Source organism: Cervus elaphus, chromosome 23 (assembly GCF_910594005.1).
Source record: "Cervus elaphus chromosome 23, mCerEla1.1, whole genome shotgun sequence".
In the NCBI taxonomy this organism is placed as follows: Eukaryota; Metazoa; Chordata; class Mammalia; order Artiodactyla; family Cervidae; genus Cervus; species Cervus elaphus.
In genome coordinates this window covers 33,842,063-33,853,241 of record NC_057837.1, presented here as the reverse complement: position 1 = coordinate 33,853,241, position 11,179 = coordinate 33,842,063, and the positions used below count along the sequence as shown (strand labels likewise).

Below are 11,179 nucleotides of genomic sequence, written 5' to 3'. Positions count from 1 at the left end.
CTGTGTATTTCTTCTAAATGCTGAAAGATGTTGGAGAAATCAGTGTTGTGAAAAATGGCATGTTTAAACATTTAATCAGAAGCCTCTCCCATGAACTGATAAAAAAAATCTCAGGGCACAATTATGGAATAACCTTTTTTGCCCTCTCTGCTATCTTAATATTTAATATTACAAAGAACCATGGGATAAAATTAAAATAGTACAAAGGTCTCCAGGTATCTACCATTATTATTATTATTATTATTGATGAGTTTTCATTTGTATGTAAGCAATGACACATTCAGGCTTCCCTGGTGGCTCAATGGCAAAGGATCCACCTGCCAATGCATGACACATGGGTTTGATCCCTGGGTCAGGAAGATCCAAGGAGAAGGAAATGGCAACTCACTCCAGTATTCTTGCCTGGGAAATCCCATGAACACAGGAGCCTGGCGTGATGCAGTCCACTGGGTGGCAAAAAGTTGGACAGGACTTAGCAACTGAACAATATACATACACATATCTGTGTGTGTGTGCGTATATAACACAACTGTCTATGCCCAAAGTTTGGCTGAATTATTCCATTTGTGCTTTTCACATAAGAAAAAAAAAAATCTATCGGTTTGCCTCTACCTAAAAGGTAACAATGCTTTTTTTTTAAATTAACTTTTTCTAAAGTAAAAGGCAAAATTTCTTACGGCAGTAAAATTTAAATAGTGTTTTCTTGTATTGAAATAGAACAACATACTTGAATAAACTTTTTTCTTTCCATTTCCAACTTTTTTAATGACACTCTGAAGGAAAGTCTATTAGTAGATGAAATTTCACTGACAATTTATTTCAGCCTTTAATGTATTTTCTACTAAAAATCAAGCTGTCAAGACAGGAAAAATTACTGGTTTTGTTATGACAAAAGAAGTGAGAATTTTTAATTCACAGAGGATGAAAACACAAGACATTGATCTCATTGTACATACAATATTACAATAAGCTGATGAGCCATGGACTATTAAAACATTTAAGACTTCACATACACACGTGTACTTTGAAACAAGAAACACAGGAAAATTTTATTCTTTGATATGTTGTAACTACCAAGAGAAAGAACATCACTGATTTGCATCTAATTGTTTTCCTGGCATACAATCACTACACAGGCCAGGCCTAGGGCATACTGTATATGATTATGGACATCTTTAGGCAAATATAAACATTCTCATCTGGGGGATTTTTCTCCCTGCCCAAGATAATCTGCTTTCCCACTGCTGTCAAATAGCTTAGTTTGTTATCAATTTAATAAGATCACAACCACAAACAATACTTTTACCACAAAACTCAGGCGAGAGGTTTTTAGGCAGGTCATACAAAAAATATTTGTTCCCAAGAAAACGAATCTGTGAATTGTAAATGTGATCCTAAAAAAACAGTCTTGGTTGCAAATCATTCACTTTCAAATACTGATGAAGAAACAGAGTTGGAGGGGGTGGGGGCGCGGGTGGGGTGGGGAGGGCACTAGTGGAGGGGGGGCGGAGCAGAAAAGGTGTGAAATGAGGGAGACATATTTGCCACAAGAAATATCGGATTCACTTGATTTTTTTTAAATGAGGTATTATAAAAGTGTGCCAGTAAATGCAAAAACAAAACAAAATTAAAAACCAAAATGCACATTTCCAACAGAAAAAAATCTCTAAACCTCTTATAGTTTTCTTTATTCGGATTAGACATTTCATTTACAGCAGTTAATCTAGAAAAATACATTTTAAAAAAATCTTCAGCAGACCATGCTCTCTGTAACAAAACCTTCCAAACCCTGTTTTATTATACAAACCAATCTACATTAGTAATGTAAAAAGAAATTCTCAGATTTAGCAATGTCATTTCTGATCTGACCTCTATCTAATTTACATATGGGTTTCCACTATTCATACTGCAGAGTTAGAATTCTGTAATAAATTTTTTTCTAATGTATTCTGTACATATTAAATAATCTAAAAGGTTCCTCTTGTAGTGCATTTACCATTTAGCAAGTCTATTCAGCATTTTTCCAGTACCATTTGCATTACAGTGATTTGCTGTAAATGTAATTAAATCTAAAAGTGCACACAGTTAACTTCCTCAAATAACGGCCTGTTTCTGGAGGAAACCTAATATTCATGGAGAAAAATTACCAGTATCGTGATTAGAAACAAGGGGTTAGAATGTACTCTGAGACTATACAACACAATTATATACATGAGCTAAAGGACAGTCTTCAGCCTGAACTTAACATCAAAGAAAGTTGGTTTCTCCACAGGGTCATACCAAGAACTCAATATGGCACTAGAGAATTAGGATTGTTAGCTACAAGTCAGCCATAGTATAGACAGCCCCAAAATACCCTGAACTGGCTTATGCTAAATTCAACTCTAGTATATCACAGTGTTTTAAGTACTATTAGTGTGCTGCTGTGTTACACAGTGAAGACAGCCAGCCTTCATCAAGGCCTGGTGTCTGGGCTGTAATGAGTCCCAGCACTCAGACTGCCACTGCATGCAGAAACCCTGGAAAAGAAACACACAGGTTTCGAAACAGACATACTTCACTTTGTTTTAAATGCCCAGGAGCGTTTTCAAAATAACTGATTGTAAGTGTTGTTCTATCAAGTAATGAACCTATCAAATCATGAGAAGAAATTCTACGTTATCCAGTTTAAGGAGAAAAAAAAAATGTATTCTTACCAAATTATCCAGTGTATATGACTGGTTAGAATCGCAAGTTTTGATTTTTTTTTTTTAACTGAAATTCAGAGTGTGAAATGCAAACATTCAGGATAAAATTAATTCAAAGGTACACACAGGTTTATCAACTTGCAACAAAGCAGCAAATATGAGGGCCTAACACATATCTGGACTCTTCCGTTCCCTTCTGATCCCTCAGAAAAGTGCAAAATCAAAGAGTCACTGCTTGGTCCAAACATAAGATACGTCAGGTGTAAGGATCTGGAATCTGATGAAATTCAGCTTCTATTCCACAGGTTGTCTTCAGTAAGTGTCAGCGTCCAAAGATGGAATTTATCTCGAGAAGAATTAATTCTACGATCTGATTCTGGTAGACGGTATGGACCGCTATGTTACCAGTTTCCTTCTCTGGCTTGAGCAGAGTGGGACCAAAAACAATCGCTATGCTCTGATACGTCATTCGGTTTTTTTCTCCATTTTCTATAACTCTAAGAGGAAAACAAAATTGGTAAAAAAGAAAATTTAAAAATCAGGGAAATTCTTCAGCGTTATAAACAGTTTGCACTCAGCAAAGAAAAATAATGCTCGTTTCCCTAAGGTAAATACAAACTATTTAACCAAAGAGAATTCAGTCTGAATAATATGGAAAGTTTTCTTTTGGATAAACTTAGGTGACAGGTATAATTGAACACCTGCTATAATTCAGATAACAATGATTCCCCCACTAAAGTGACGGGGAAATCTCATTAGAGCACAGAGAATAAACTTGGAATTTTACTCATTTTATGCTATTTAAAAAAAAAAATCTCATGCTATGATCCCTTATTTTAATAAACTGGTGTCCTTCCTATCAGAAGTTTCACAGTAGCTATATGGTAATTTAGACCTAATTACCCTGACTTTAAGGTAACTGAATATTCCTCACTTAATAACCAGTCTCATCTCCATAACAATTAACTTGAGCAACTATTTCTGAACACTTACTATATGCTAGGCATTATATATTAATAAAAGTTTCACATATAAAATTGACCTTAATGTATTCTTTATACCAAACCATGTTACCTACGAGGAACTGGGGCTCAGAGACATTATCTTTCTTATGTTACAAAGACAGTGGAACAGCACAGCTGGGCTCTGAACCTGGGTCTGGTCGCCTGGCCCTGAGGGTCCCACACCACATATCATACCTGTGCACTTCTCTGACCTTCTTTTTCCCCCAATTACTCCTTCTCTCCTGCCGTGAGATTCTTACCTTTTGAGATGTCTGAACAGAATCTGCATTGTGTCCTGATTTGGCTTTGGCAACTGTTTGATCAGGTCCTTCACAGCAGAGACACGCTGTCGTGGTTCTTGTTCTGAAAAAAGACAACAAATGGAGAGTCTGCATGAAACTGAAAGTGGTGGCAGGGTTTTGGAAGCTGGTATTTGGTGATACACAGTGACACCTGGTGGTCTCATTTAAAATTTCTGGACTGAAGAGATTCTTTGAAAAAAACTTGTTTCAAGTAAGATCAAAAGGAATTGCAGTAGCTTAATCTGTATGAACAGAGGGTTTTCAACATCTGGGGGGGAAATTGAGTGCAACTACATTACTTACTAATTGCATTAACAAAATCATTAAAATGATTAAATGTAAAGAGAGGTTCCGGTAATTCTCGAAAAAACATTTTGAGGGCTCCAGTGATGACATGAATATCTTCCCATTTACTATCCTTCAAGTCCAATTTCTCATCTGCAAAACAGAAGGAATAGGAAATTCTTGGAAATTATCTTAAACCAATTCTAACAGTATGAGTGATTCTTCTGTATATAACAACAGGGAATATGACCTCACCGTGATTGACTGCAAACCTCAGCTTCTGGATCACTGCAAGGTTGCCACTAACTCTGTAAATCCCATCAACATCCAGCCCTAGGAGACAAATGACAATAATTCAAGATTGACGTTCTTGTGGGCCTCATCTACAGATGCTTTCATGTCTTAGAATTCTTATTTATTAACATTTAGCCTAAAATAAAATTTCTCTTTTCCTCTCAATGGCTTTTTATAGCTACTTGGCAGGGAAATGGGTGGAGATTCACTCTCAATTGTTTGGTAAACAGCAACAAATCTACTTTATCAAGCAGACTGTGTATCGCCTCACAGAAATCATCTCAACCTTGAAATACTAACAATTTATGATAAACTTCAGCAAACACTTGAGGATAAATCAAACAGTAAAGAAAACTGGTAGAAAAAATCAGCCTACCCATTTCTTTGTATGTCATTTGATTGTGTAAATGTACATATTAAGGCACCCTCTGAAAAATGTTTGTCAAATTACTGTTGTTCTTCAGTTGCTAAGTCGAGTCCAACTCTTTGTGACCCCTTGGACTGCAACACACCAGCCTTCCTTGTCCATCACTGTCTCACAGAATTTGCCCAAATTCATGTCCATTGAGTCGGTGATGCTATCTAACCACCTCATCCTCTGCTGCGTTCCTCTTCTACTGCCCTCAACCTTTCCCAGCAATTATGGTCTTTTCCAACAAGTAGCTCTTCGCATCAGGTGGCCAAAGTATTGGAGCTTCAACATTAGTCCTTCCAATGAATATTTAGGGTTGATTTCCTTTAGGACTGACTGGTTTGACCTCCTTGCAGTCCAAGGGACTCTCAACAGTCAGTGTTTATAATAAACTTAATATGAAGTGAAAGTGTTACTCGCTTAGTCGTGTCCTACTGTTTGTGACTTCCATGGACTGTAACCCACGAGGCTCCTCTGTCCATGGAATTCTCCAGGCAAGAACACTGGAGTGGGTAGCCACTCCCTTCTCCAGGGGATCTTCCCGACCCAGGAATCAAACCTGGGTCTCCTGCATTGCAGGCAGATTCTTTACCATCTGAGCCACCAAGGAAGCCCAATAAACTTAATACAAGCCAGCAACTAAAATGATGGTTGTCTAAGAAGAAGTGATAATTTGAGATAGCTATTAATTTCTTTTATTATGTGGAATAGAATCATTTGAAATTCACACAATGAAATCCCCCAAAGTTCAAATATTCAATAAATGATGATGCACATATTAACATTATCTAATGTGCTTATTAATCACTTAACTTCCAGTAAAGGTAAGGACCATGGCTTCTCTATTGTCAGGCTGATAAAGATCAGACAAGAGATCCGTAAGCAGCAGTAATTACATTTTATGCAAACATTTTCATTACACAAGATTTTTTGGATGACATACTGATGTAAGTTAATGTGACTGCAGTCAAGATACTGCTATTTTAAAAGCTAGTATAAATAACACTAATAAATAACATGCTAAAATTAACCAAAATAGAAATTAATTTAAGTCTTCTTTTACAAGAAATGATATAAAAAGGATTTGTCTACTTGGACACTTTATAGTTGACGTAGCGGTTTTGGAAGGTCATCTCATTTTTATTATAAACAGAAGAAACTTTCTCTTGGTAAGTAAACACCATCTCCAATACTGTCCAATCATTTCTTAATAAACACAGTTTCACAATCACCACTTTCATTTTAAGCAAATGTCAACTCCAAATGTCTTCAAGGAATACCATATCCTTAATCAACCCTAAGTACTGAACAATCAGCAGATGACTGCAAAGGTCTTAATTTGAAACAGTACAAAAGAGTAAGTTTTTTCTTTTTTGCAAAACAGATGCTTTTCTTGACAACTTACAACTAAAAAGAACTTCTGGTTGCAAAACTCAGAATAAAAAATCCTAGGGGTTTTAATGGCAAAACAGTGGGCTGGCGTGCTTAACATTTAAAAAAAATTTTTTTTTCTTACCATATTGCTCGACATGCTCAATGCATAACTTCACAAATTTTGGCACTGTGCTATTCTCTCTCTGACACAGATTAGAAAGATTGGCTCCAAATACCTGATCTGGAAGAGATTTTAAGAAATAACAGTTCACAAAGTGGCTAAACCACTGTGAGCACAACAGGAGGTATCCTTGCAAGTGTGCACTTCACCACGACACATGCCTGTCTGATCTGTACTTTGCTGACTGCTTCCGATTGTATTTCACAAACACAGTTTTCCTTCTTCATGAAGTCCCAGGAACACCTTCCCTCACTCCTGCCTGGCTCCTCTGCTCTTGTTTTTGGTGGCCACACCTCGCAGCTTGCAGGATCTTGGTTCCCTGACGAGGGACTGACCCTGCACTTGGCAGTTGAAAGCACAAAGTCCTAAGAACTGGACCATCAGGGAAGTCCCTGGCTCCCTTCTTACTTTCTCATCCTGTGCAGAGGACAGGATCAATCTTCCCTCCCAAATGGAGCTCCTTCTCATCACTTCTGGTCTCAGCTAATATGTCACCTCCTTAGAAGAACCTTCTTTGGGACTTTCCTGGAGATCCAGTGGCTAAGACTCTATGCTTCCAATGCAGGGGGCCCAAGTTCAATCCCTGGCTGGGGAACTAGATCCCACATACTGCAACTAAAACTTGCCATGCTGCAGCTAAGAGTTCACATGTTGCAACTGAAGATCCCGTGTGCCACAACTAAGTCCCAGTGCAGCCAAATAAATAAATGTTAGGGGAAAAAAAACCCTCTGACTATGCTACCTAAGGTAACCCAATTCTAGTCACTCTATTTTATCACTGTGTTCAATTCTTCATGGAACTCATCACTATTTTAAATTATCTTGTCTGTATCTCTTCTTTATAGAAGTTTCTTTTATTCCCCAGCAAATGCTTTGCTTTTAAACATTTTCACTGGACTGTAGTTGATTTACAAGGTTGTGTTAATTTCAGGCGTACAGCAAAATGACACAGTTACACATACATACATTCACTCTTTTTAAAATTATTTTCCCCTATAGGCCACTAGAGAGCATTGAGTAGAGTTCCCTGTGCTATACAGTAGTTTCTCTTTAGTTATCCATTTTACACACAGTAGTGTTTACTGAAACTTATTTGTATATTTTAGTTTAGATGCTTTGCAAACAGATGTCCCAACAACAGTCTTTGTTAGAATCTTCACAAAAGACAGGCATAATATACATATTATGCTACCTTTTATTATATTTTTTACTGATGAACAAATGTCTTTTGAGTTATGTATTAGAAAATTTTACCTTTGAAATGAACACACTTTTAAGAATTAAAGGTATATACACAGAACATGTAATTTTAAAGAATATTAAAAGATCTTATTAGTGAATTGTGACTCTTACACTTGAAAAAAATATAAAAATTATTTAGGAAAAAACACTTTATACTAATTTTGTAATTACCTTAAATGAGAACTGGAGGCAAACAATCAAGAATAAAATTGTTCATTATCTTTCTTCTTTTTTTCTACTGTTAGTGACTATTCAATATTTCTTCTGATCTGTGCAACTCAAAACTAAAAATCTTTATTGTCATTCTGAAAGTTTGCCACCCAACCCATCACATCTGTGTAGTTCCTCTGGTGCAGGGTTTCTAAAAACTGAATTTGGTATTTATATCTGTTCAATGCTTTAAACTCACATGCATTTAAAAATCAATTTTAATTACTCAAATTTATTGTAATCACTGAACTGATAACTTAATGAATAAGGAATGAAAACATTTTTACTGTTTTGAAATTACTCAGCCATAAATGTAAAATGTCTTATTTCTGATTCTGGCCAAAGTTCATTGCTATAAACATCACTTCTACCTACCTTTAATATAACCTTTTTCACGAACAGCTTGCAAAGTGGGGCGTCGTGTAAGAAACTTCTTCAAGTTTTTCTTGGTTTTTTTCTGTTCTGAAGAATCTATGCTAGATACTTTCGTGGCTTAAGACAGATAGATATTAAGCATTTCATAAGATAAAGGCTTTTTTGATAAAAATTTTTCCACCTAGCATTCAAAATATATTAATCTCATACATAAAAATTACAGTAAATCAATTATTCTAACTGTAATATGGTTTAAGAGTAACTCATGAAGAATTAAATTAACACAGACCCAATTTCAAAGTAATACAACACACAAAACATTCCATTTCTATCACTAAACACTGACCACAAACAGTGCCTTCTTTAGAATGTGTGCCATGACATTTGTAAGTTATTCTATTATATACTCATTATTTAATAAATGATACTATGTATAATCTTAGACTATCCCCCAGTTTTAGAGCATAAAATGAAGAGCAAAAAGTAAAGAAACCATCCTATAAAACATAAACAAAACCTCCACCCTTCCCTATCCTTACTGAACTGGGAGCTGGGGGTTGTATATGTATACATATATATTAAGATGTACTCATATGTACACACACATATGCACACATATCCATCACCAGTATTTGTGCTTCAAGCTGAACTCAGACTCATCATAAGTATCCCTACCCTGACCTAAGGATGGGATCACCTGGAAAATGGTCTACATTTCTTGTAGTCCTGATTTCTTTTTTGATTACCATAACACAAATTTGAAAAGTAAATTTCTTGAAAATAACCATATGTGAAGAAAGTTGAGAGCACAAACAATATGTGAGGAAAGAATTAAAACAATAAAATTTTCATGTGTTTACACTGTTACACAGTGACAGTGTCAGTAATAGGCCTGAACAATTAGAATGCGAGAGAACAAATGAACTGATTTTTCTACTCCTTCAGTTCCTGTGAAGACCAAAAAGTTCTGAGTTAAATGTGGATTTGTTCAAATAGATTTAACAAAGTTCAGAGTCATGGCTAATGGCCTGTTTAAACTATGCAATTTACAAGAGGCCTGCTTTAGAAAATGCAATCCCTAACACTGCTGGCTCACTCTGGCCCTGTACGTATTATGTCATCTGGAGGTTAAATTCATGCAGCTACCTGCACAGACATCTGTGAGTCAGAGGCGGCTGCCTGGTGTTCGGTTTGGAACTACGGTACATATCCCCTAACTTCTGACTTCTCAACGTGTAAGGATCTTAAACAGTAATTATCCATTTTTCAGTTCATAAAATTCAGCTTCCTAGAGACCTCAACATAACTGCATTCTGTTGTGTCCTTTTTTTCTCTTGAAAAGAATGCAATATATGGTGCCATCGGGGTGCATACGATTAGGGTGAAAAATTACAGTGAGTAAATGAAGACAGAGAACACTGAAACGCTGAGGCTGCAACTACTGAATCTTACAACTCTTGTAACAGTGGTGATTCTACTCAGCATTTACAGATTTACTTTAAAACTTTGAAGAGCTAAGAGAATAATAAGCTCACTCAAACCACTAGCAAAACTGGGAAAGAAAAACTTACAACGCAATTTCTTCGGCTCCTTCTGGTCCTTTTCTTTATCGTGCTTTTCTATTCCTGGTGAATCTGGTATCTCCTCTTCAATTGCTTCATCGGGTTCTACTGTCTGTTGGGTAGAGATTTTCCAAACACGTATTACTTTTACGATTACTTTAGATGCAATTTTCAGAATGACCAGTGATCAATTCTTCCAAATGACTTTAAGGAATGAATTAGTATACAGAAGCCATGATTTAGATATTTGATAAACATTATAAAAAATACTCTTTTTCTCCTCCATTGATGGCATTAATTCTGAATTTCAATAAAGAAAAAAATTACTGATAATTCACAAGGATAATGGGTTTGTACCAATAGTGACACTATCTTGCCTCAAGTGACAGTAATAATCGTTTGATCAAGTGACAGTAATAACTGTTAGAAGGTCAGGCTATAACCTGTGGTGACAGATTAGGATGAGGCTACATTGTTGATAACAGGACAGGCAAAGCTGACCTGCAGGGGCACCTTAACTGTTTCACAGCAACAGTCTTTTAAAACTGCACCTTGTGTCAACAGTTCATCATTACTGCCAGGCCCATGGATGTCAGGAATTGAAAGAAGTCCTAGAACTGATTTAAGCCTAACGGGGCTTCCCTGGTGGCTCAGACGGTAAAGCGTTTGCCTGCAATGTGGGAGACCCGGGTTTGATTGCTGGGTCGGGAAGATCCCCTGGAGAAGGAAATGGCAACCTACTCTAGTACTCTTGCCTGGAAAATCCCATGGACAGAGGAGCCTGGTAGGTTATGGTCCATGGGGTCGCAAAGAGTCGGACACGACTGAGTGACTTCACTCACAATGTCACTTTTACAGTTAAAAAGCAGATTGAATTCTCAAAGCTGAAAACACTGCTCTGCCTTTCACTCCACCAAGAATTTACTTTTGTGCACAGAATAAGCAAAAGCTCCGACTTCTCCTTGGACCTCCAGCTGACCCAGCACATGCCCTGTCCTGGCACACTGTCCAAATGTATGTGGGTCTGTCTCCAGGTTCTTTATTCTGTTCCACGGGTCTGTGTATCTGTCCCATTATGGACAGGTAGCTTTATCAGGGCCTGATGAACGAAACAGCAAGTCTTCTTCAAGGGTGTCTTGCATATCCTTAGCCCTTTGCATTTCTAAATGAATTTGAGAACAAGCTTGTCAAGTTCTACCAGAAAACCTACTGGGATTCTGAAGGAGATCCAAATACCTCAAACCTAAACAT

The 11,179-nt window shown here is 36.8% G+C and overlaps 1 protein-coding gene across 9 annotated transcripts in view; it reads right to left on the bottom strand.

Annotated features, from left to right (window-relative positions):
• Nucleotides 1-1,667: 1,667 nt before the first annotated feature.
• The window catches only part of ARHGAP12 (Rho GTPase activating protein 12), a 115,850-nt gene continuing 106,338 nt past the window's right edge, over nucleotides 1,668-11,179 (bottom strand). For all 9 annotated transcript variants that reach the window (XM_043883168.1, XM_043883167.1, XM_043883165.1 and 6 more), the window contains 7 exons: nucleotides 9,938-10,040; nucleotides 8,367-8,483; nucleotides 6,501-6,599; nucleotides 4,534-4,611; nucleotides 4,297-4,431; nucleotides 3,952-4,054; nucleotides 1,668-3,184 (listed from right to left, as the gene is read on the bottom strand). In XM_043883168.1, coding sequence (XP_043739103.1) covers nucleotides 3,010-3,184; nucleotides 3,952-4,054; nucleotides 4,297-4,431; nucleotides 4,534-4,611; nucleotides 6,501-6,599; nucleotides 8,367-8,483; nucleotides 9,938-10,040 — 810 coding nt within the window. In that variant the 3' untranslated portion in view covers nucleotides 1,668-3,009. The remainder of the gene's footprint in view (nucleotides 3,185-3,951; nucleotides 4,055-4,296; nucleotides 4,432-4,533; nucleotides 4,612-6,500; nucleotides 6,600-8,366; nucleotides 8,484-9,937; nucleotides 10,041-11,179) is intronic.